This window comes from Propithecus coquereli, unplaced genomic scaffold (genome assembly GCF_000956105.1).
Source record: "Propithecus coquereli isolate 6110/MARCELLA unplaced genomic scaffold, Pcoq_1.0 Scaffold122, whole genome shotgun sequence".
In the NCBI taxonomy this organism is placed as follows: Eukaryota; Metazoa; Chordata; class Mammalia; order Primates; family Indriidae; genus Propithecus; species Propithecus coquereli.
The window spans coordinates 5,011,333-5,037,404 of record NW_012136303.1 but is presented as its reverse complement, the minus strand read 5'-3'; the positions used below and the strand labels follow the sequence as shown (position 1 = coordinate 5,037,404).

Sequence of the window (26,072 nt, the reverse complement as noted above, 5' to 3'; positions counted from 1 at the left end):
GCTTTTGTTTCTGTTTTGTCTTTTTTTTTTTTTTTTTTTTTGAAGAGATGGGGTCTCTGTCATACAGGCTGGAGTGTGATGGTACCATCATAGCTTACTGCAGCCTTGAACTCCTGGGCTCAAGCAGTCCTCCCACCTCAACCTCCTAAGTAGCTACCACCAGACCTGGCTTATTAACTTTTAGTAATTTTGAAAGGTGCCAGCTATCAAGGCAGCATGATATAAGAGCAATGAGCTTTGACTGCAGACCTGTGCTATTCACTATGGTAATGACTAGCTACATGTAGCTATTTAATTAAAATTGAATAAAATTAAAAATTTAGTTCCTCAGTTGCACTAGTCATACTTCAAGTGCTCAGTTGGCACATATGGCCGGCTAGTGGCCACCATGTTGGACAGCTCTGCCCTAGATAGGCCTGGGTTGGAATCCAAGCATAATCACCACTTACTAGTCATGTGCCTTGGACAAACTGCTTAAACCTAGGTTTCTTTACCTGTCTCCTAAATGCATTAGGACTTGCCATTTTAACTTTGAATTTGTAAGGATTAGACTTGAAGAATGTGTAAAAATCTGGCCAAGGCCAGGTGCAATGGCTTATACCTGTAATCCTAGTATTTTGGAAGACCAACGCAGGAGGATCACTTGGCGCCAGGAGTTCGAGACCAGCAAGACCACATCTCTTCGAAAAAAGGAAAAAGAAAAAATAAGCTGGGCATGGTTGTATGCACCTGTAGTCCCAGCTACTTGGGAGACTGAGGCAGGAGGACCACTTGGGTCCAGGAGTTTGAGGTTACAGTGAGCTATGATGATGCCACTGCACTCTAGCCCAGACAACAGAGTGAGACCCTGTCTCCAAAAAAAATAAATAACAACAACAATCTGGCTAAGAGGAAGCCTTTGATAAAAAAAGAATTATCATTCTGTTACTTTTGTGATAAGTGCTATGGAAAACTGGTGACTAAGATTGCTATGGTTGGTATCTCTGGCTCACTGTCAGCTGTTTTCTTTCAGGGATTTCTTCAGTGCCAACCCCTTCACCCCTTGGACCTCTGGCAGGCTCGCCAGTGATTGCTTCTGCCAACCCCCTTGGGATGCCTGTTCCAGCTGCCGCTGGTGCTCAGCAGTAACGGCCCCGTCTATCTCCTGATGCCTGAGTAGAGGTGGGGGAGTCCACCCCTCTCCTTGATGCAGCTTGCGCCTGGCGGGGAGGGGTGAAACACTTCAGAAGCACCGTGTCTGAACCGTTGCTTGTGGATTTATAGTAGTTCAGTCATAAAAAAAAAATTATAATAGGCTGATTTTCTTTTTTCTTTTCTTCTTTTTTTTTTTTTTAACTCGAACTTTTCATAACTCAGGGGATTCCCTGAAAAATTACCTGCAGGTGGAATATTTCACGGACAAATTTTTTCTCCCCTTCCAAATTTAGTTCCTCATCACTAAAGAACAAAGATAAACCAGCCTCAATCCTGGCTACTGCGTTTGGGTGGAGATTTCTTCCCATTTTCACCATTGCTCCTCCAGCATCCCACAGTTTGGGGGGTTTGTATCTCATGCTCTTCTCCAGAGATTACAAAAATGTAGCTTCTCAAGGGAGGTGGGAAAGAAGGAGGCAGGAAGAAAGGAAGGGAGGATCCAATCTACAGAGCAGTGTACTAGTCACTAATATTTGACAGAAGTGCTTCAGTGGGGTTATCCTGGTGACTCTGGTGGAAGCGCGTCTTAGTTACATTGAGATGTTGAAAATCTACCCAAAATGCAGACAGATCGTAAAACCTTCTGTTCAGTATGAATCATGTCTTACCAACCTATCCCTAAACCCACTCACTTATGATTTTAGTTTTAGTTTAGTTTAAAATTTTGATACCTTCTCTCCCAGGCTCCTTACCTTGGTCTTTTCCCCTTTCATCTCCCAACATGCTGTGCTCCATAGCTGGTATGAGGGGGAAGGCAAAATCTTTTTCAGTTGTCTTTGAGTTGGCCACTTTGAATTCAGTTAGTTACTGGGCATAACTTACTGCTTTTTACAAAAGAAACAAACATTGTCTATATAGATTTCATGCTAGCAAATCTAAGCTGATGGGAGATGTGGCCACATTGATTTCAATTTTAAGTTTTCTACCTTCTTTTCCTCCTACCTTCCCCTTCCCTCACATACCATCCAGTGAGAAGACCTACTCCTCAGTCTTGTAAATGTATCTGAGAGGTAGGAGCAGAGCCGCTATCTCCAGTGAAACTGAAATGGTAGACCTGTAATTGTGGGAAAATTATATCTCTTGTTACAGCCCTGCCACCCCTTGCTGTGTGTATATATATAATACTTTGTCCTTCATATGTGAAAGATCCAGTGTTGGAATTCTTTGGTGTAAATAAACGTTTGGTTTTATTTATCAAGGTTAGATTTAAGTTCCCTGTGTAAAGGTCTCGCTGGGTGGGTGTCTCATGTTCACATCTGAGGGGCCTGCAGCCCTGTACCGTGGAGGCTTCCCAAGGCCCCCATTTTTATACACCCCTGGTTCGACCCATGGTACCGGGCAGGGCAGAGAGGCCTTAAAAAAGCACCACAAGCCAAAGCGTCTCTGGGGATTAAGGATCCTTTGCCATAAAACTCATTTTGTGTCTCAGCAGTGCAGGGATTGGGGATGGAAAAAGTCGCCAGTTTTTGTGTGTTTGTGTGTGTGTAAAGTGGACTTTCCACTGTAATCCAACCACCTAAGTTTATCAGGTGCTTCACTGAGGAAGCCTAGTTTTTTAAGCACAATAGCAAAACCATCAGCTCTGTACTTTCTCCTGTTATTTCATTACAGTAGCTGCTTGTGGGGACTAGGAAAAATTCTTCCAACATATTTTAAAGCCTAACATCTTTGTTCCCCAATCTCCTACCTTTATAGATTCATAAGCCTTTCTCACCTGGGCATCATAGGTAAACATAATTGTTTGGGGAGTTGAACTTAATGAATTTATCTAACTTTGTAACCCTTCTTGGCTTTAGTAACTTTATCAAGGTGGTGGCTTTAGTGCATAAAATGGTAAACTTTAGAGGAAGCTAAAGCCTCCTTTTGTAACACTTCTCAACCATAGGGAGAGCTGAAGGGAAAACATTCTGACTGTAGCAGGGTGATTTTCTTCCTTGTGGCCACTTGCAGTGGATATTTATTGTACTTGACCCTTTTCGTGCCCTAGAATGCTGTGAGGGTTATCATGTTGAATTTGTGCAGAAGCTAAAAGCACCAGATGTGCCCGAGATGCAATTTGTGATTATGTTTGCACTGGATTGTGATTTGAACAGGACATTTACGACTAATGAATTCTTTCTTTTGAGGTGGGGAGGAGAGTTATAAATCAAGACTTCATATCCTACCCTTGTAGCTCAGAAATCTAGGTGTAGCTGAGGCTGATGTGGAGAGTTGCAGACAGCTGGACCTCCTTACACCCATCAGACCTTGCAAGAAATTGAAGGTGAATGCAGACGACTCTAAAGTGCCACCCAAGAGCCTTTTAAAATAAATTTTAAAATGCTACTTACTTAAAGAGTCACTGTAGAAGCATGGATAGAGAACAGAAGACCCAGTTGGGTGGGTGGGGGGCAAGGGTTTGCAGAGTAACAACTTCTGTGTTGTTGTAAATTACCTCATCTGTATACCTTGTATTGGGACACTTTATTTCTCAGCACTACCTGTGTCTGCATTGCTTAGATAGCAGGAAATGGAATGGCCAATATAAAACAGTTGTGTTGGCAATTACTCTGAAAAGTTTTTAAAGTATTTTTTAACTTTGTTTGAAGTGCCCCCCCCTTTCTTTTTTAAGTTCAAAGTCAGAAGTTCCTACCCCACCCCCTTGATTTATTGGTTGTAACTGTATTGTAATTGGTATAACTAAAACATAACTGTGCTGGGAAGAAGTTGTGCCATGAAGGTCTTTAATTTTTTTAAAATAAAAACATTTAAATAAATGAAATGTCCCTGCAGCCTGAGCAATATGCTTCTCCAACCGACACCGTGTGTGATAGATGGCTTAGTTTTCACGTGTTTTGAATTTAATATTGGGTTGATGGAGATGTTAAGTGGGATGGATTAGAACTGGTTGAGGAGCACTGAAGTCTGGGAGTTTTTGACATCAAGGTAGTGAAGGGAGCATGTTGTTGCTGAATAAAGACTGATTTCATTCCTACTCTTCTCGTGCAGCTGGCTACTAGGCAAATACCTTCTAAATCAGTTTCATCTTTAAAGTGGGGCCACTGCTTCTTTGGGATTGAATGAGAGGATATGTCCAGTGTCTGGCACCTCTTAGGCTCTTGATAAACCAAATTCCCCTAGCCTGCTGGTGTGGAGGATTAGTCCTTGGTCCTGACATTGTCAGTAATTCACAATACAATCTCTGGCAAAGGCTCTTTTTCTCCTCAGGACCTCTGTGTGTGTTTAAGCAGGTAGGAACTGAGTGAGGTGTCTTCTGAAGTCTTTTTCAGCTCTGACATTGATTTAGAAAGTTTGAGTGATACTTAAAAGGTACATAGGAACAACTTGTTTTAGCAGAAAAGACCAGTGTTCAGTGAATAGCAGTAAGCCCTGGTGGAAGGTGAGTCTTAGATAATACCCCCAGCCCTCGAGGCAATTTGCAAAGTCTTGAGGCCTGGACTGAGGGTATGCTTGGTGAGTTTGTGGAAACACATTTGGCAACACTGATAGAAACCATCAAAAAGGCTGGTAAAAGAAGGAAAACAGTTTTAATTACTTACCAACACCAGATAAGTAAAGCTTATAAAAGTAAACTTAAATTGCCATTTATTCATTCTCATTTAACCACAGGGAGTGGTTGAAACCAGAGAAAATGCTAGTATCCCAAATTTCTAGTTTCCCATAAATTTTCACTACATACTATTATATGGCACCAATATGTTGGGATTGAGAAGTGTGGTATAGATACAAGGAACCATTGTGTAATATCTTGTGTTTGAAATGCCTGTGCAACTTACATGAGACAGGAGGATAAAATTGTTAGGGAGAGGGACTGTCAGAGAAAGGAGTATATTTTCTAAAGTAGATCCTCAGGGTATGGCTAATTACTGTAGTCCTAAAGTAGTAGAGAAAATAGGAGATTGGTTGACAGATTTGGGAATTTTAATTTTCTCTCAGTCTTTAAATGGAATCTTTGCTTCACCTGTTGTGAAGTGAATTTATAATTAGAACTGACCATTTAAGCATCTCTTGAAAAAATCTAGTTTTGTCCAACCAGCAGATTCTCTCCAAAGATCAGAATGAGGTTTGAGTAGTTGTTTGTTAATTATGAGTCCTTGCCTACCTCCCTGCTGGTCATTTTCTCCTGTCTTATGCCCAGCGTTAGGGACTGTGGCTGATCAGAGATGACATATGTGCTAGAGAGGCTGTCTTCCCAGGGCCATTTGCTGGTAAAGGAGAAAGTTAACCAAAAGGCTTTGAAGTAAGATAGTCCTCAGTTCCCTTCTCAAAACATGGGTCTTTACCTTGGTCCTAACTCTTGCTCCATCCATCTAAAGTCACCTCTTCTGTTTCCTCCACTGCCATCACTACCCTTGCCATTCTTTTTGCCTGACAACACCTGAAATTTTGTTGTATTATTTTGTTTGTCTATTGTCTGTCTCCCCACTTGCCTATAAACTCCCTGATGACCTTGCATGTCTTACGCAATCCTCATAAAAACTGTTTTTTTTAAAGTGGGTCCATTATCCACTTTAAAGAGGATCGAATGGAATAGCACAAAGCAAATGCTTAGCACTGTACCTGGCTTGTAATAGATGCTAGTTTTTTGAGTTTTTTTATTTGTGGGGGGAGGTGTGTTTTAACAAGTGGTTTAAACTATTATTGTAAAACATTTTAGACATGTACCAAGTTATAAAGAAAGCTGTTATATACCCATGAACCTACTACCTATGTTAAATCTCTGTTACCAGTGCAGATGAAGCCCCCTTTTGCCCTTTCCTTTGATATCAGAGTTGGATCAAATGTTGATTTCTACTCCAAATTGTACAGTTCTTCAGATTATGTACAGAAAAAAGATGCTACATCTACAGGGATGCTGTAGATATTTGCATTTGACAAATTTCTGACAATTTTCCAGCAGATGGCAGTAAAGTGTCTTTACTATTAATAGAAGAAAAAAAATCTAAGCATTCAAAAAGTGACAGGTTTTCAATGGATGCAAGTCAAGTTTCTAATTTGCACGAAGGCCGGCATTGCGTTGTTCCTACCCACTTCCACTCTTTCCCTCCGAAATTCTATCACTCTATCTCCTTTCAATTTTTTAAATTTCTGTATTGAAAGCCAGATATTTTTACAGTGTAGCAAATTACAAACTGGATTTGTATCCTTGTGGCCATAATCACTAGAAATTCTTATTAACCTCAATGTAAGAAGCCCTTTCCCAGGTACCTTCAGATGGAAGCTTACCGGATGCATTTCTTGAGACAGTTCCTGAGGTTATTGAGTATTTCTAATTTTTTTGAGACAGAGTCTCACTCTTTTGCCCGGGCTAGAGTGAGTGCCGTGGCATCAGCCTAGCTCACAGCAACCTCAAACTCCTGGACTCAAGCAATCCTGCCTCAGCCGCCCGAGTAGCTGGGACTACAGGCATGTGCCACCATGCCCGGCTAATTTTTTCTATATATTTTTAGTTGTCCAATTAATTTCTTTGTATTTTTAGTAGAGACGGGGTCTTGCTGTTGCTCAGGCTGGTTTCGAACTCCTGAGCTCAAACAATCCGCCCGCCTCGGCCTCCCAGAGAGCTAGGATTACAGGCGTGAGCCACCGCGTCCGGCCTGAATTAGCTCACTCTTGCATCACCTACTTTGACAAGAGTTTTCTTGGCTCCTCTAATGAGAAAAGGGAAGAAAAGTAGCAGCTGCTAAGTGGCTTCCTGATCCCACCCTGTGAGTCAGAGTCTCCAGTATTGGTAAACATTTGTAGTCTTACCTGGAAAGGGAGGACCTTGCTTCTGTGTGTTGAACAGTTCCAGGAACTCCATGGTCAATTTCCTATGAAGAAGCCTACATACTCTCAGCTCTTTACAACCTCATGTATACCTCATGTGTTCCCCACTCACTGGGGACTTATCCAAGGTTCCTTACCCACCCATGCTGACTGGTCTTTACAGAGTTCATGTCTATGTAAGATAATCTTCAGTTCAACAAATACTTGGTGTCCATGAGCCTGGCCCTGTGCTAAACACTGGAGATTGAGAGATGAAATGCAAGCCCATGGGAAAATATATGTTGTCGTTAAGTAGAAAAATGAGAAAATTATGTATGTGGAATAATTTTTTAAAAAAAAACCTAAGAAAAATGCAGATTTCCAATCAACCATGGTAGACTGAGCTAACTCATGTAGATATCTACCTCTTGTTTCAAATACCTGGGAGTGCTGACCAAAATAACATAATTTACTTTCAAGCACATCATTTCAGAGAAAAATGCAAATTCCTGGCGGCAGAGAGGAAGACAGAATTTATCCTGAAGGTAAGTGGGTATTAACATCACAACGGCCTCCAAGTCACCGGGCCTGGATATGGATGGGCCTCAGAAGGGTAGGGGCTAGGGTTTTAATGCTCCAAGGTAGATAGGAGACAGACTCAGGATGTTTTAAGGTAGAAGCTGAAACAATGCCCTAGCACTTGAAAGTCTGTGTCCAGAGGGGGAAAAAATGGAAGAAAACAAAATATTCGGTGTAGTCTCTAGGAAATGATGTTAAGATGTCACAGAAAAACTCACTAGGAAGGAGCCCTGAACCTGGAGAAGGGAGAATGGTGAGGGAAGTCCTCAGAGAAGGGGGTACCTGAGCTGGCTACGGAGAGGCCCAGCCTTAGCAAGTTTGATCTGCCACACTTGGGATCAGAACCCTATGTCCTGGCTCAGTTCTGCTTCCTGGGCTGCTTTTGCACAGCTATGCTGCCAGAAATCGCTGTCCAGGTTTTTAGCCAGTCAAATAAACTTTTTCTTTCTTTCTCTTGCTTTTGCTTTCACTCTCTCTAGTCTTATCCTCACACAGATTTCTAGGTCAACTGTAGTTTAGCTGATCTAGATTGTTCAGCCAAGCAGTGGTTCTTCAGGTTGAGGGTCAGTTAGTCTAAGCACCTCCATGTGAATTGGACTCAGCTTTGCTCAGTGTGGTTCTTTCCAGATTCCATGATGAAACTGCAGCAGCTGCCCAGGGCATACTGTTCCCATGGAGGATCACTGAAACACAAAAGGCCAAATGAAATCACACAAGCACATTTCAAGCCTCTGCTTGTGTCACAGGACCTATTATCCCATTGGCCAAAGCAAGTCACATAGCCAAACCCGACATCAGTGGGGCAGGCAGAATGTACTCCCCACATTCTGAGAACTTTATGAAGTTATATGGCAAAAGGTATGTATGTATAGTTTTATTACAGGGGAATGAAGAATCAAAACCAACAATAATGCAGTCAGCCATACTATATCTCAGTAAGAGTGGAAGGCCCCATATATTACATCTGTGTGTATATACGCGTGAAAAACATTACACAAGCTCTTAACTGGTTATTGCTGAGGAGTAAGAATTGTGGGTAATTTTACCCTTTTTTATTATCTGTAAGTTATAGATGAGTTAATCAGGGAGAATTCTTGTTTTCAAGCAACCGAAATCAAGAATCAGGCTTTGAGGCTACATGGCCAGAAACAACACAAAATCCCACTGCACGCAGCTTCTGGGGACTAGCAATGTTCTGCTTATCTGGTTTATCGTCACATGTGTATTTTCTCTATAATTATTTGTTAAACTGTACACTGATGTTTGGGGCACTTCTCAGTATATTTTTTAGAGTTCAAATGTTTAAAAGTTTAAAAAAATACAAGGAAAACTAAGCAGACTAAAACAAACCAAAAAAATAATTATTAACTCCAGGGGGAGAGGAGAAGTTTTGAAAAGAAGGAAAACCTAAGTATCATACTACTGGCTCAGCTGTAATTAGAATTTACATAGGCATAATGGAAACATTGAATGTCAATCTAATCTAGATTACAGTGTAATTATAATGAAAGGATGAGTGATGGGAAGTGTGGACATATGTGGTAGTGTTGGTAATAGGACAAGTGATTTAAGAGCTCAAAGCCCTCATCTCTTATAATGGGAAGTAAATAATGCCTAAAATTGAAAAATCAACCAGGAGTACTATATACATGTTATTTAGAGATCTTTTATTATTGTTGCACTATTTATTTTTACAATCATATTTATGTATTGCTCTGGTTAAAAAGTAAACTAAATTTTAATAAATGGATATTTATCTTGAACGTATCCACTTCCTCCCTTTCTAATTGTCAAATCCCTCATCTAGGCCACCAGCCTCTCTTGCCTGGATTATCACAGCAGATAATTGGTCTTATTCCTCTCTCTCGATTCCTGATTCATCCTGCACCAACAACCAGAGAATTCCTTCAAAAACTCAAAGCTCATCTAAGTCCCTTGCTTAAAAGCCTTTCAAAGACTTGATTGTAGACAATGTTGTTGCCCGTCATTCATTCCTCCCTTCCTTTTTGTTGACAGAGCCCCAATTTGAGGGGCAAGAGACAGGCACGAAATGGAAGAGAAGGCATGAGCACTGGTTATCTTGTGTAAACACAAGCAAACACTGGTGAGAAAGTGGGCCGCAGAAATTGCAGTGGTCTTAACTCTTCAGGATTTTTTGCCACAAACCCTACTGGGAGCACACAAAAGATTAGACAAAGTTTTTTCTTCTTTTTTTTTAATCTGAGAGACAGAGTCTTACTCTGTTTCCCAGGCTAGAACACAGCTGCATCATCATAGCTCACTGTAACTTCAAACTCCTGAACTCAAGTGATCCTTTTGCTTCAGCCTCCTAAGTGGCTGGGACTACAGGTGCTTGCCACCACCACACCTGGCTAATTTTTTTTTATTTTTTGTACAGATGTGGTCTCACCATGTCGCTCAGGCTGTTCTTGAACTCCTTGCCTCAAGAGAGTCTCCCACCTTGGCCTCCCAAAGTGCTAGAATTACAGGTTGAACCACCGTACCCAACCCAAGAAAGTTTTAATAAAGTATCTCTTGTAGTAAAGATCTAGAAGAAGAAAATAGCAGCTACTGTGAGAGGATCACAGTATTCCACCCAGACCCTTCTGCCCTACGTCCTCTACTAAACCAAAAGCCTTAATTTATGGAGGGAAAGGTACTAAACACTGTCACCCTGTAGCACTGGTGAAACTTCCTTGTATCTGGGGGAATAAAATAGGAACAAAACAAAACTACCCCTGGGTAGCAGCAGGAATAGCAGCAGCTGGGCCCAGAACTCCAGCTAGGGGAGTAAGAAGAGCACTGGGGAGGCCACACCCCCAAGACCAGAGGCACAAAGAGCCTGGCAAAGACTGAGACTTAGAACAATAGAATGCCCTCCTTCCCACCTACCAATGGTAAGCTAATGAGTTTTCAGTAAAAAGAATAATAGTGCTAAGAGAGGGACAAGAGCATGAAAAGAAGACCCTGTCTGAGGCACAGCACAAAGGGAAGATCTAAAGCTGAGGGGGGAGCACACGTTGAGAGAGGAAAACCCCTCTGGCAAATCAGCCTGCACTCTTAAGTCCAGGGTATCATTAGATGAATTTGAAGCTTTTGTGCATTGGGGGTAACCATAGCAACAATAAACTTCAACTGGCCCAACTCTTAGCTAGATTAACTCAAACTCCCACACCTAAAGGCCTAACAGAAGGAAAGGTGTGCCCATTTCCACCCATAGAACCCTTTCCCTTGGCCTTTTCTGTCCTACATGAGGTGTCCAATGTTCACCAAAACCTAAACATAAATCACATGCCCAAGAGACAAAGCGATCTTCAGAACCAGACTCAAGTATGACAGATTTCAGAGCTATCTGATGACAGAATTTAAAATAGCTAATATGGTAAAGGGTCTCACAGAAGAAGTAGACAAGATGCAAGATCAAAAGTGTAATCTCAGCAGCGAAATGGAAACTAAGAGAATCAGATGGAAGTGCTCAAAATAGGAAACACTAACGGAGATGAAGAATACCTTCAATGGGTGCATCACAGCCAAGAAAAGAATGAGTGAACTTGACCATAGATCAACAAGAGTTACCCAAACTGAAACAAGGGGAAGAGGGTGAAGGGGGGAAAAAAACACCAATATCCAGGAGTTCTGAGACAGTAACACAATGAAATCAAGAGCACTAGAGATGGAATGAATAAAAGTAAAATAACAATTTTTTTTTAATTACCTTAAAAATAACAAGTTTAAAGTAGTGGGTCAGCAAACTTTTTCTGTAAAGGAACAGATACATATTTTAGGTTTGCAGGTCATATGTGTATTGTAAATCCTAGGTCAATCACTAAAATTAATCTCTTCCACATCTTTCCCACTCTCAGCCCATGTTCAGTGGGGGAGCATGAAACTCAGGCCTAGCCACTGAGCACATGGCATTCCCCTGGCCACAGTGACTGGTTCAGGCCTAGGCAGGTAACTTTGCTTGGAAATGCTGAGACAGTGGCAATTGCTCTATTTCACAGGGTAAGACTAGAAAGTATGAAATCTCCAGCTACCAGAGTCATGCTATGACCCCAAGGCCTGTTGGAGAATACATTCAATATGTAGATAGAATGTAGGGATCTGAGCAATGGAGAGAGGGGATGCAGAAGAGTGAGAACTTCTCAGTTGTGTGAACCAATAAATCCTCTTTTTGTGGGAGCTTGTTTGGGGTGAGATTTACAGTAACTTGCTATGTAACAAAATATCACAAATTTAGCACCTTAAAATGACACAAATTATCTCTGTTTCTGTGGGTCAGGTGTCCAAGTGTGGGTTAGCTGAGTCCTTTGCTCAAGGTCTTACCACGCTGAAATCCAGGTGTTAGCCAGGGCTGTGATTTCAACTGAGGCTTGAGGTCCTCTTCCAAGCTCACTCACTGTGGCCAAATTCAGTTCCCTGTGGAATAGGACTGAAGCCATGTGCTCCTAGAGGCTCCCCGCCATGCTCTGCCATGTGGCTGCTGAACAGCCAACAGGAGAGCATCTGTGCTGCTTTGAATTTCTCCTTCGGGATAGGCTTTGACCCTCTTTTAAAGGACTCAACGTGATCAGGCCCATCCAGGCCAATCTCCCTTTTGATTACTTCAAAGACAACTGATGAGGGGCCTTCATTATATCTGTAAGATCTCTTCATCTTTGCCATATAATGTAACCCAATCACAAGGGTGAAATCCTCTCAATATTCAGAAGTACTCTACGCACTTAAGGGGGAAGTACTGTCAACACTGTACACAGGCGTGTACAGTGCATACCATGAGTGGGAGTCTTGGGGACCATCTTGGAATTCTGCCTACCACAGAGACCTAGCTGGTCTCCCTGTGAATCTCTTTTGGTTTCTGGGATTTTCCATGTTCTCCTAGACTTCTAGGTTGTCACATCTTTTTACCTGGCTTTACAATTGTGTGATTACTTGTCTGTCTTCCCAATTAAAAATTGAGCAACTTAACATCTGTCACTCCGTGTCCCAGCTCAAAGCCTGGCACAGCTTTAGTGCTCTGTAAGCATTTGTTGTATGGATAAATGGAGCTGATTCTTACATTGGGAGTGAGGATTAATGCAGATGACCTCAAAGACCCTATTTGATGCTAAAATACTGTAATTCTACCCTGCTGGCTTCATCCAGTCCAAATTTGAATTTGGCTTATGAGGTCCTGCCTGACCTGCCCCTGCACACTTCTCTGCCCTCACCTGGTGCCAAAGCTCACTTTCTCTTTCACACTGTGCTGTAGTAACATTAAACCACTTCTAGTTTCTAATCTATGCTTTGCTTTCTCTTAACTCCACACCAGGACCTGTGCTGTTTTTTTAGCCTAGAATGCTCTTCCCTTCACTGTTGACTTGCCAGGTGTGGTTAGGGAGAGGTGTCCTGGTTCTTTGGCTCCTTGCTCGGAAGAATCACAAGCAGGGCCAGTGGGATGGAGTGATGACAGAAGCACTTCCACACTAGCTGCTTTTATTGCAGAATGAAAGTAAATTCCAGAGAAAGGAACAGGTCTGTCCCCGTGTGTGGAGACAACCCTGAGTTTAAAGACAGAGTATAGAAAGTATAGCACTCTCTCAAGGTCAGGGTTAGGGTCTGTCCTTTATGCTAATCCCTAATAATACGTTAAGCTGAGTGTGGAATATTCATGTCTTTTGGGGGAAGTGGGTGGAGATTCCCAGAATCATGTACCCTCCCATTTTCTGTCCTTGTATGGCTGTCTCCGGAACTGTCATGTCGCTAGGGGATGTGAGTTTTACTATGTTAATGAGGGAAAGGTTACCTTTGATCATAAACTCGTACCTTTTGTGCATGCTCTGGTTGGGAAAAGTCCCTAACTTCAAGTTCTTGCTGTTGTGGTTTCTTTTCTCGTTTTTATTGGTCCCAACACTCGTCCCTTGACCACATCCTCCTATCGCTGGCCCTGCCACCGACATGTCTTAACTACCTGCCCTGCCACCTGCATACCCTGATCCCTACCTGACTGACTGACTTACTGTAACCATCTCTCTATATAAGCTTAGGTGTTACCTACCCAGGAAACTTTTCCTCTTCACCCTCTCCTGCCCCATTATGTGGTGTGTGCCCCTCTTTGGGCTTCCACAACTGTCTAAGCTGCTTCTCCCTTTCCTAGACCTTGTCACCCCTTATAAATTGAAGAGTCTCTCCCTTATCAGCCTGAGCTGTCCTGGAGAGCAGAGAATGAAACTTCATTATGTTGGATCCCAGCACAGATCTGATCTAGGTTAAGGACAATATTTGTTGAGTAAACAAATGGGTTCAGTACTCCACGTTTGTGATTTGAGGTCTTCCGAAATGTTTGTACTTCCTCATGTCCTGGGCCCTGTGGCAGTCCAGTCTGACAGGCTCTGGCTCACCTACAGGCTCACCTACAAAGCACCATCAATTGCTCAAATCATAGCCTGACACAGGCTGGTCCAGGAAGGCTTTTTAAAAATTCTTGCCTGATACCTAAAGCTCCTTTCAAGAAGGGAATGGGGAATTATGAGGCAAAATGATTAGTTTGCCTGCTCATGCTATCACTTACAGCTTCATGGTGATGAAGTATAGTTAGGCAATATGCTGCCCAGAAGATGGGGTACCACTGCAGAACAAGAACTGGGTGTCTCCAAGGGACACTTCATTCTTCACCTTGAGCACTTGACAATAGCTTGAGCATCTCTCCCTTTTCCCTGAGAGCCATCCAATTCCTTGTTTTACAGAGGGTGAGAGCTAGACCAGGCTTCACAGTGACTACACAACTGTTTAGTTCTAGAGTTGCTGTGGTGGGGAAGAGGGTGGTCACTGTCCTATCACTACGAAAAGCAAGAATCCAGCTGGCTGGATGACCAGCACAGAAAAATGAAAAGGAATTAATACCTCAAATTGCTTGAGCAGGTTACTCCTAAATCAGGATGACTTAACTTTTTCTTCAGTGGGCACTAAACATCTTTTAACCTTAATGATGGTTTAGAATAAAGACTACAAATGTTTTCAAGCTCCCAGTGTTAATAATATCGCATTAAGGATTCTATGTAAATGTCATACTTTAAATTCTTACAATGTTTAAGATAATTTTGAGAATTCTAACAGACTATTCTTGTGGTACTATTAATAATTACAAATGTGTTTTTGTTTTGTTTTGCTTTTTGAGACAGGCTAGAGTACATTGGCACAATCATAGCTCCCTACAACATCGAATTCCTGGACTCAAGTGATCCTCCTGCCTCAATAGCTGAGACTACAGGTGCGTGCCACAATGCCCAGTTAATTTTCAAATTTTCCACAGAAATGAGGTCTGGCTATGTTGCTCAAGCTGGTCTCAAACTCCTGGCCTCAAGGGATTCTCCTGCCTCAGCCTCCCAAAATGCTGGGTTTACAGGTGGGAGCCACCATACCTAGTCACAAATGTGTGTTTGAATAATAGATTTAAACTTGTGATTTTAAGTTGAAATCTTAAGTTTGTATAGACACAATCCAAAGAACCGAACGTAGTTGTAAATTTATTACAGTTACAAGAATTACAAAAGGACTTGAAAGGCTTTGTTAGACAGAAAATTGCAATACCTGAAAAAGAAAAATGTCCCTCTGAATGGAGATAAGGAAAACAAACAAAAAAAAAGGAAAATTATTAAATTTATAAATCCAGTTTCAAATGTAAAAAGAATTTTAATTAACTAAGTTTATTAATGGGACCAAGGAAGTGATTGTTATAATTTACTAGATTTATGAATAGAATTGTACATTTGTCAGTTGAAATTAAGGAAGAACTAAGTTTTGAGATTTCTAATTTTAATAAATTGAATATTAATTTTAGAAATAGAGTTAGCTTCAGAGTAATCTTTTCTGCTCATGAAAATTCCATGAAGGACCTTTGAAAAATTTACAATGTAATGGTGGACCCTGGAACCTGGATTAGACAGGATGGACATGAAACCAGAAGAGGCCAGTAGTAATGGGTTCCATGGGCTGTAGGAGCCAGGGAAGTAGGGGGAAGTGGGGGTCATGGAGCAAGGGAGATCATGGGAACGTCAGCCTGGGGGCCTAATGTTGGAGATTTGGGAGGCCACGACAGTATCACGATGTAACGCTGGTACTGGAAAGAAAGGAATGTCATCAGAGACGAGGAGATGAAACACCTGTAAGCCGGAGTGCTATAGTGGATGAGTGGTTACTGTTTTGTACAACTCAAAGGGGACACTGTTCACATAATCTTCTACTTGAATGGTGCCCGCCCCCCGGCGTTGTGCAGTGCACAACCTGTGGAGCTGTATGCGATGTTCGTACTAAACTATGAAGTAGCCAAGTATGATGACAGGAGTTCGAGTGGCGAGATGAGACAGGAAATGAAGTCCTTGGTAAGCAAAAATAATAGCTCATAATTGCGAAGTATGTACTATATGGTTGGTAATGTTCTAAGCACTTTCTCAATTACCTTGTGAGTTCAGTACTTTTGTTATCATCAGTACCATTTTACAGATGATGCAAGCAAAAAAAAAAAGACACAATCTGGTCTTCAGCTCGCTGGCTCGAGAGCGCCACGCTCTCCAGCGCGGATGAAACACTCTCCAGCGGGTCCCCAGTGCTCTTTCCCGGGCGGCAGTGATAGCCGCCGCCCGCCCGGCGTACGGGAGGATCACGTGGTGGCGCGGGGCGGGGCTGCCTACGCGCCTGCGCGCCGCGGCCCGACGGAGCCGAGTCTGTCCCGGCGAAGCGGGCGCTGCGTCCCGCGGCCACAGCCGCGTCTTCTCGCGGCTCCGCCACCAGCCGGGGCTCAGGCTGAGGCCTGGGCCCCCGGGGCATGGCCCTTCGGAGTGCGCAGGGCGATGGCCCTACTTCCAGCCGCTGGGACGGCGGCGCCGAGAAGGCAGGTACGGAAGCCGCCGGCCGGGGCGCCGCCGAGCGGCCTGCGCGGACGGCCCGAGTGCCAGGGGACAACTGTCGGGGAGCGCGCCCACGGTGGGGGCGGCGCTGGTGGGGGCCGCGGGCTGGGGGGCCCGGGCCACGGGCCGGGCTCGGGACGGCGGGAGGGGAAGAGTCTCAAGGGCCGGGGTCACGGCTGAAGGAGGAGAGGGCCTGGAACTGGGGGATCGGGCGGATGCTGAGCAGACAGGAACCCTGGAGGCAGAAGCGCGTCCCCAGAGGGAAGGACGGGGCGGGAGCTCTGCGCTCCGGCCTGGGCCTCCTTACATATGGGGAGGAGAACTGGGACTCCCTGAGGACCGAGGCCAGGCCTCGCCCCCCGGTCTGAAGCTGTCGGGTCACGTCCTCAGGCTCCTGGTGCTGCCTCTCATTATAAGGCAGGTCTCCCAAAGTTCATTCATGTGTCGCCGTCTTGATTTACGCGGTGTCTGTGTCCACCTATTTCTTTTAGTTACCAAGAAATTCACCCTTTTAAAGTGTACAGTTCAGTGGTTCTTAGTACATTCACAAAGTTGTGCAGCCATCGCCACTGTCTAATTCCATAAAGAAACGTTTCCCCATTCGCCGGTCTCCACAGCTCCTGGCCACCAATAATCTCTTTCTGTTTCGATCCTCTGCCACATATTTTTAATGTTATTTAATTGCCTAAAAAGCGATTTTCTCTATATTGTTTCAGTCTAAACAGTAATTTCTATGAAATTAAGATTTCGTTGCATATTATGTTCTTGAACATGTTTTTCATACAGTGAATACATGACAGTTAAAATTATGAATGTTTACCCTGAACCAAGTGAAATAATCTTTTTTCCTTTGAGGAAGACCAAGTTTTCCTCCTTTCCGGTCCTCTGATGGGTGGTGCCCATAACAGAACTAACCACCCATGACAGAAGCAACCACGTTATTCAATCCACATATTTAAATGAAGCTCCTGGTATCCCTGTCTTGTTTCTCTGGGCTCATTTTCTGTTTCCCCCTCTTTTTTCTTGTTCTGATACTGGATGGAAGTGGAGCTCACTCCACATACTACTTCTCTGGGCCCTTTGGCATTGTAACCCTTTGCTGGTGTTTGTGTGACATCTGTCCTCATCATGGCATAATAGTGTCTTAAGCGGGATGGGTTTTGTGACATGTTGCAGCTATGTCTAGGATGCAAGACTTTACCCCCTCCAGTTCCCTTCATTTTACTTCCCTGGATGAATGGGAAGAATTTAGAGAAGAGATTTTCTGTTTTTATTTTGTTGTTATTCATATCAGAGAATTGTTGGCACTTGTTAATACTAGAAGCCCTCCTATGTAGAGTTTGTGGTCAGATTGGTTTACTCTCTAGACTATTTTTCTGTGTTGATGAGGTAAAGCATTCTTTCTGGATACCTGCTTATCTTTATATTTCAGGTAGTTAATGAATCTCTGCTAATTTAGGTACTGTTTTGTAGAAACTACTAATTAGGACCTCCAAAAATAGAGGCTACTTTTTTTTTTTTAAGCATGAAGTGAGGTTTATTTAGGAGGAAAAGATAGGATTATAGAGTAAGAGCAGGATACATTCGCCACATAACGGCAGACGGGCCTCTTGTCGTACCCAAAACGCCTGTTTCATTTTAATAGGATTCTTACCCAGACTAAGCTAAGGTTTTCCTCTCCCACTGTCTTTCTCTGGTACAGACATGAAGTTCAAGGTTAAATTTTTAAGTTAATTTCCAATACCAATATCAGGAGTTCAGAGGTGGTGTGGGGGGATGTCTCTCTTTCTCTGACTGGCTTTTCCATTGTTTTGAGTAAGGCTAACATTGCTTAATTTGAGTTTAACTTCTGTTTAAAGACTAGGAAGTTTTCATGGTCTGCAAGCTTAAACTAAATAATCAGTATGGAATTTTGTATTCTCACATAAGTTTCCATTATATGAGTGTGTAGATTACCTAACCTGATCCAAGTTACTAATATTTATTTTGGTGATATGGAAAAACTTTTAGAGGAAGCATAGGTAGTGGTCATCTTTAGTCATGTCCTTTCCTTATATATTAAGTTCCCCAAGCCATGTGCTTTTGGACATACCCATTACTCTGAGGAGGGAGAAATCTTTACCCGGGTTCTGTAGCCAGAGTTGGGAGAGATTTAAGATAATAATGGGCTCAGCCATTTTTATCTAAAGTATTAGTTCAGATAAAGTGTCCCCTTATTAAAATAAGCATTTTAGGGAGTTAAGCCCAATCTCTCTCCCCAAGATCCTATTGTAGTGGGTGTACCTATTACCATGGCACCCCTCAAATAAAGTCTGCCTTACCATCTTTAAAAGTAAATAAATAAAAACAAGCATTTTAATGGAGAGTAGGCAAAAGTAATGCTTGTCTCATTTCTTTTTCCTTTGCTGAATGAATTACTTTTTAGCCATCAGGGATTTATTTATAGCAGGCTTTTTTTGCAGCCAGCTGTAGGACAGTCATTTCATTCCATCATAGTTATGATAGCCAAGACATCTACTATAAAGGAATTTGGAAGGTATCAGCTTTGGAATGTACAGTACACCTCTTACATAAATGGGGCAATAAAGAAATTGGAGGAAAAAAGAGAGATTAGAATGACATACATGCTACCTCTAGATGAAATGTGGGCTTTTATTCCAAGCCCAGATATAGCATTCTCAAGTCCAGAAATGTGTGTCCCACTCTAAAATCTGTATGTAAAATTTATCTCGAAATAAAATAGATAGCATTCATTTTAATCTTTTCTTGAACATCCCAAGAATAGCTCTGTGATTTTTCTCTTTCTGAGATAGATAGGATGTGTGTGAATTAGTTGTTCAGTGAAGACTCCGCTAACCTTTTCTCCCTCACTGTGTAAGTCTAACAGTTGACCTTCTCACTCTGTAATTTATACGTCTCTAGCTTACTTATTTATACGTCTCTAGTTTTCCATTTTCTCTTCCCTTTTTATGTCACAATGAGAGCCTACATTAGGCACAATAAAGTATTTGTAGGGATGGCCTTCCTCATCTGCCACTAACATTTAATCACTAGAATATGGGGTTGAGGGAGGTGGTATTGGGGCCCGAACAGATAGCAGCTAAAATCCACATTGGAGCAGCTTTCTACTCTGGGAAGCACTAGTAGCTTTAGAAACAAGCCAAACAGTCTGTAGGTCTATTTAGAGTTCTACCATGATCATAGTCTTAACAGTAGTATGGGAAAAACAATGCCATTTACTATAGGCCAGTTTATCCAGAGGAACAATAACTAAACTAAATCACTTATTCTATTCTGCACATATTTATTGAGTTCCCACAGAGTGCCAAAAATGAGAAGATAGTAAATTTTGAAATGCAGGATTAAAATAGAATTGGAAAAGAGTCATAAGAGAAATAAGTATTGGAGGTATAGTTTGAGTTCAGAATTAATTAACATTCTGGCGAATATTTGCTAAAACCTCATGGTAATCCAGCTGGTTACAGACAGTGTTCTTTTTCTCCAGATACATACAAGCACCTAGCACTCCAGGAGGCCGAGGCGTTTGAGCTCAAGAGTTCAAGACCAGCCTGAACAAGAGCGAGATCCCATCTCTGCTAAAAAAAAATAGAAAAGAAATTAGCTGGACAACTAAAAATATATAGAAAAAATTAGCCAGACATGGTGGTGCATGCCTGTAGTCCCAGCATACTCGGGAGGCTGAGGCAGGAGGATCGCTTGAGCCCAGGAGTTTGAGGTTACTGTGAGGTAGGCTGACACCAGGGCTCTCTAGCCCGGGCAACAGAGTGAGACTCTGTCTCGGGGAAAAAAAAAGATACATACAAGCAGCGGTTTTCCTTTCCCCCAGATTGCTGAATTACTTGGAAAGAGGGGTAGGGTGTATGTATGTTTAAACAAATTGAGGAAAGCTTTCCATACTCTTAGCAAATAGGTTAAAAAGATTTCTGAATGTTGGCTTCCCTCAAGCAGTATTCAGTATTGCTATTTAAGTGCTCTTAATTTGTGATGTGTGAAAAATGCAAGAGTATTCCCAAGTTAAAAGGGAAAAAATTGGCCAGATGGGGTGGCTCACACCTGTAATCCCAGCACTTTGGGAGGCCGAGGTGGGAGGATCCCTTGAGGCCAGGAGTTTGAGACCAGCCTGGACAACTTAGGAAGACCCTGTCTCTACAAAAAATTTAAAAAATTAGCTGGGCATGGTGGCGTACACCTGTAGTCCCAACTACTTGGGAGGCTGAGCCAGGAGGATCACTTGAGCCCAGGAGTTTGAGGTTGCAGTGAGCTATGACACCACTGTTCTCTAGCCTGGGCAACAGAGTGAGATGCTATCTAAAAAAAAAAAATTTAAATATCTGTTAGTTTTTTTCCTGTGTTTAAATTAATTCAATTCCTGCTCATATTTTGCCTCAGCCTATGTTATATAAAAAGTCTTTTCTTTCCTGCACATCTGTGACCACTCCTTGAAAACATAAAAACCCGTTTTCCAAAGGATGACCCTAAGCCTAAAGGAAAATCCCTCCCTGTCTTCCTGTTGAATGCAGGATAAAACCCAGACTCCTTTGCAGGGTGAACCCAGCCCAGACTCTTTTTACTAGCCTCATTTACTGCAGTCCTTTACCTGACACTCCAGCTTCGCAGAACTCTGTGTTTCCTAGACATGGCATTTCTTTCATGTGACGAGCTCTTTACACATACTGTTTTCTCTGCCTGAAACACTTTCCCTTCAACACAGACTTCCCTCTGCAAAGTTTTCTTTAAGAAGGGGTACCAGAATATATTCTTGGTAAAGGCTTTCCTGACTGCTTTAGAAGTTGTCATTCTTGTTTTTTTTTGTTTTTGTTTTTGAGACAGAGTTTCACTCTGTCACCCCGGGTAGAGTGCAGTAGTGTCATAGCTTACTGCATCCTCAAACTCCTGGGTTCAGATGATCCTCCTGCCTCAGCCACCTGAATAGCGAGGTCTACAGGCATGTGCCACAACACGCAGCTAATTTTTTCTATAATAATTTTGGTAGAGATGGGGTGACACTCTTGCTCAGGCTGGTCTCGAACTCCTGACCTCAAACAATCCTCCCGCCTCGGCCCCCAGAGTGCTGGGATTACAAGTGTGAGCCACTGTGCCTGGCCTCATTCTTTCCTCTGGATTTTCATAATCCTTCATGATTTGATTATAAAGTAATAATTGTGTCCCTCCCTACTGTGAGCCCCTCAAGGGCTAGGAGTTACTCAGTTTTTTATCCCAGAACAGTGTTTGGTACAAGTAGCCACTCATTAAATTGATGGACCAACGAATGAATGATGGATGGCAAATGGGCAGGTGGATGGATGGAAGGACAGACCTGAGCCAAGAGCTTGACACACCTAATAAACATTTGACTACTTAGGTGCTGTGCTGACAGAGGGAATTGGAAGCTTGATTTTTCATGATCTCTACATAGAGTAATCATTTAATTTGTCATCCAAACTGGGACATTTTTGAGAATGCAAGGAGTAGGAAGAAGGGTTTGCTAGAACAATTACGCGAGGACTATAGGTGTAAACCTGTAAACCAGGAAGATCTTAGACAAACGAGAACAAAGGGTCACCCTACTAGCTTACCAGGGAAAACAACAACAGTCTAGCCAGGAGGACAGGTTTACCTGGGTGAAAAGTCACTTGTATTATTTTCCTGTCTGCACCTCCAATTGCATGTTACTCCAAAGCCGTTGGTGCCTGTGTTCATATGGTTTATATGTCACAGCTCTCATAGGCAGGTCACCAGGGCTATTAGTACCAACTTTCACTTGTGTTAATAATGTGCAGCTTTGTCATGGAAACAGTTTGTAGACTGTTGTCTCAGGATAGAACATTGCTGAGGAAAGCTTCTTTGTGTCCCTTCTAAAACCTAATATATGTCGTCTGATGTGAGACCCTCTAAAGCCTAACCTACCTCTGGTATTATCTTCCACTTTACATTAACTTCACTGCCTTGCACCCAGTATATACTACATAAATATTTTTTAATAAGTTTATTTACTGTCAAATGAAAGGACCATATGTTGCTATTTCCCAGCCTTTCTTCCATTCTATACTTTCCCTTCTTTGTGTGTGTATGTGTGTGCACATTTAATTTTATTGTAACAAAATAACTGGTACACTTTTTTTTTTTTTTTTTTTGAGAGAGTCTCACTGTGTTGCCCAGGCTAGAGTGCCGTGGTGTCATCCTCGCTCACAGCAACCTCAAACTCCTGGGCTCAAGCGATCCTCCTGCTTCAGCCTCCCGAGTAGCTGGGACTACAGGCATGTGCCACCATGCCCAGCTATTTTTTCTATATATTTTTAGTTGTCCAATTAATTTCTTTCTATTTTTAGTAGAGACGGGGTCTCGCTCTTGCTCAGGCTGGTTTCGAACTCCTGAACTCAAAACAATCCGCCCGCCTCGGCCTCCCAGAGAGCTAGGATTACAGGCGTGAGCCACCACGCCCGGCCTGGTACACTTTTAAAAGTTAAAGCTGAGCATCATCTTTCCTTTCCCTGTAACAAAAAGACAACAGAGAATTCAATTCTAAATAAGATCCAACAGGTTCTGCTGATTCTCCCATCAAGTGGTGGGGCTCAAGTCATCATTAGAGAATTATTTTAAAAATGTCATCTTAAACTGCAAGGATGTCTGTTGAACATCAAAAACAAACATGCCAAAGAAGACATGTTGTCAAAATAGCCACTTAACCCACCCACACATCTCAAGCCCACCCTTTGCTCACCTTCTATAACCCCATTTTTAAAGTTTTTTTTTTCCTTCCTCTTAGCACATCTAGGGCAAATAAATAAATAAATAGTTTGGCTTTTTGTTTGTTTGTTTTTTAAACAAGAAAGAGTAGACAGATATATGTTGGTAAATGCTAACTCCATATTCACATAGAGATACATAGTGTACTCTCAGAGCCCAATATACAGAGAAAAGAGGAAGAAAGCTAGAATACTGTGCACTACTCTACAGGGGCCTCGCCCTGTCCAGCTTCCAGCAGAGTGGAGGGAGCAGGCTTTTCTTTTTCCCCACAGAGCTTGCTGGTGTCGATTCCATACAGTTTTGCTCCCCTTCCTTTCTAAGGTGCACTTCTCAGACTAGGCTGACCTTGACCTGCGCGGTCTCTTTGAGCTCTTGGCCTTTATTGTCTGCACACCTTTTTTTGGCAATTATATATAGTGTACTGCCTTGTGACATTTTGTGTTGTCTTGTTTAACTTTTCTTGTGTTTTTGGCTTATTTTCAGAGTGGTTCAGGCAACCAGAAAGAATCTAAATACAGGCATCATCCATTTAACTTCAGCAAGCCATTCCTGAAAGTAGATATTCTGCATGAAAGCGCTAAGAGCCTGTTACTCCATTATTTTAAATAGAAAGATTATAATATGATAGATGTCAACCACAAGCTCCCAACCAATTTCCTAAAAAAGTAATTTATTTTTAATTTTTTTTTAAGGCTAATCAAGTGAAGCAATGGGAGTGGAGAAGGAAAAAAGAAATCTGTAACTGGTTTGATCCATCAGTTATAAACACCACTGCTCTCAGACCAGCCCTAAAAAGTAATTTAAGCACAATAAAATGCATGTGAATAACAGACTATCCCATAAAGATGAAAGATGCTTAAAACATTACTTCCTGATCACCAGTAATTAATATGGTTGTTAAGAAACAGTGCTTTTGTGTGCAGTATCGGCCTCTCTTACCAGCCACACTGAAAACCAAGTACCCTTTGACACTCTTTTTTTTTTTTAACTCCCCCTTGGCCTAGCTGAGATGACACTCTGCTTTTGAAAATATCTCTATGTTATTCTGACATTTTACCAGTTGCGTTAGCATGTAACTGGAGACTTTTCTGCGTGGTTTTGTTTTCAGTGTAGTGTTAAATTTTGGTGATATACATGTACATTTTTCCTATATAAACAGCAGCAAAAAAGTGTTACAGTAAGAGATACATATGCTCTGTGAAGTTTGGGTATTAAAAATGAATAGGCATTCTTTTAAGAAAATGTTGACACTAACTGCTAGATATGCCTGAATTTACTGAGCATTTATTATGATTTAATTCCTTGCTTGTCACTTATAATAGTATATCAGAAACATCAGAATAACATAGAGATATTTTCAAAAGCAGAATGTCATCTCAGCTGGGCCAAGGGGGAGTTAAAAAAAAAAAAAGAGCATCAAAGGGTACTTGGTTTTCAGTGTGGCTGGTAAGAGAGGCCGATACTACACACAAAACTCCTTAGTGCTTTGCACATTATGTGCTAATCAAATATCTTGTAGGTTGATTTTAAAAATCTAGGCTGTCTGAGAGATTTCGTTTTCAGTAAATATCTACTGTGCACTGTGGTAACTATCCTGACAAGAGGATGTCAATCCAGAGGCCCAGAAAGGTGAAGTAATCTGCCCAAGGTTGTAGAATAGATAAGCGGCAGAGCCAGGATGTGAACGAGGGTCTGTCTGATTTTAACATGCCCCTTTTTTCACTACATCATTTGTTTTTTTAAAAAAAAAACAACATAGGGTGGCTGGTCCGATGGTAGTGGGTTATCAGAACTTATTAACATTAGTGTCACTAAAGTTGGTATACAACCCCCCACTGTTAAATTTGACTGGCTTTTTAAGAAACAAACAAAAACATATTGTTCCTGGTCTGTGCCTGTGATCTTTGGTTTAGACCTGTAGAAGGAGATTATCTTGTTTAAAAATAGGCTATTTTAAATCTATTTTATAATTAGTTCTCCACCCCTATCCCCCATGAGGTTCAGTGGACTGGGCCTGATGCTAGTGCATCTGGCTGTGGACTTTATGCCAGCAGGTGATCTCAGAGCTGGCTTTCTGAAAGGAGATACTTACCTGTACCTCAAACCAAAAAGGGGAATGAGCTCTAAGCAGAAAATATACATGCACTGAATGTGTGCTTAATGCTTCCCCCTACATTTTGTTACAGACTTTAATGCCAAAAGGAAAAAGAAAGTGGCAGAGATACACCAAGCTCTGAACAGTGATCCTACTGACGTGGCTGCCCTTAGACGCATGGCTATCAGTGAAGGAGGACTCCTGACTGATGAGATCAGAAGGAAAGTGTGGCCCGAGCTCCTCAATGTCAACACCAGTGAGCCACCTCCTATATCAGGTAATGGAGTGAGGGTGGGGTTGGGGGAGACCTTACCTAAGAGACAGGGAGAAAAGAATTTCAGGATCTTTGACTTTTATGCTCGTTTCAAACCAAGAGTGGATGAGTAAATCTAAAGCATTTTAGGAAACGCTCGGGCCCACTCTGAAAATAAGGCCAAAACTGATAAGTAGAATTTTTTTCAAAAATGGAATGAGCTTTTATTAGGAATTAAAATATTGGCTAGATAGGAGAGATTATTAAAAATTCATATTCTAGTCTAGACTCACTTGGTTGGAGGTGGGATGTAGGAATCTACATTTTAATAAGCATCCCAGCTGATTCTGGTGCAGATGAACTACGTTTTGAGGAACACTGGACTATGGGGAGGGAGAATACCTTTATGGCCCTTAAAAAAACAAGAAGAAGCTGGGTGTGGTGGTTTGTACCTGCAGTCCCAGCTATTTGGGATGCTTAGGTGGGAGGATCACTCAAGCCCAGGAGTTTGAGGCCAGCATGGGCAGCATAGCAACACACTGTCTCTAAAAAA

At 42.1% G+C, this 26,072-nt stretch overlaps 2 protein-coding genes across 4 annotated transcripts in view; both read left to right on the top strand.

The window, feature by feature from the left end:
• The window catches only part of CSNK2A1 (casein kinase 2, alpha 1 polypeptide), a 51,861-nt gene extending 47,906 nt beyond the window's left edge, over positions 1 to 3,955 (top strand). For 2 of the 3 annotated variants that reach the window (XM_012637663.1, XM_012637664.1), the window contains exon 14: positions 1,013 to 2,392. In XM_012637663.1, coding sequence (XP_012493117.1) covers positions 1,013 to 1,128 — 116 coding nt within the window. In that variant the 3' untranslated portion in view covers positions 1,129 to 2,392. Of the gene's footprint in view, positions 1 to 1,012 lie in introns of all 3 variants that reach the window. The other variant, XM_012637662.1, reaches the window with a different exon arrangement.
• Positions 3,956 to 16,173: 12,218 nt separating this feature from the next.
• The window catches only part of TBC1D20 (TBC1 domain family, member 20), a 19,676-nt gene continuing 9,777 nt past the window's right edge, over positions 16,174 to 26,072 (top strand). Inside the window, exons 1-2 of the mRNA XM_012637703.1 lie at positions 16,174 to 16,391; positions 25,358 to 25,543. Coding sequence (XP_012493157.1) covers positions 16,322 to 16,391; positions 25,358 to 25,543 — 256 coding nt within the window. The 5' untranslated portion in view covers positions 16,174 to 16,321. The remainder of the gene's footprint in view (positions 16,392 to 25,357; positions 25,544 to 26,072) is intronic.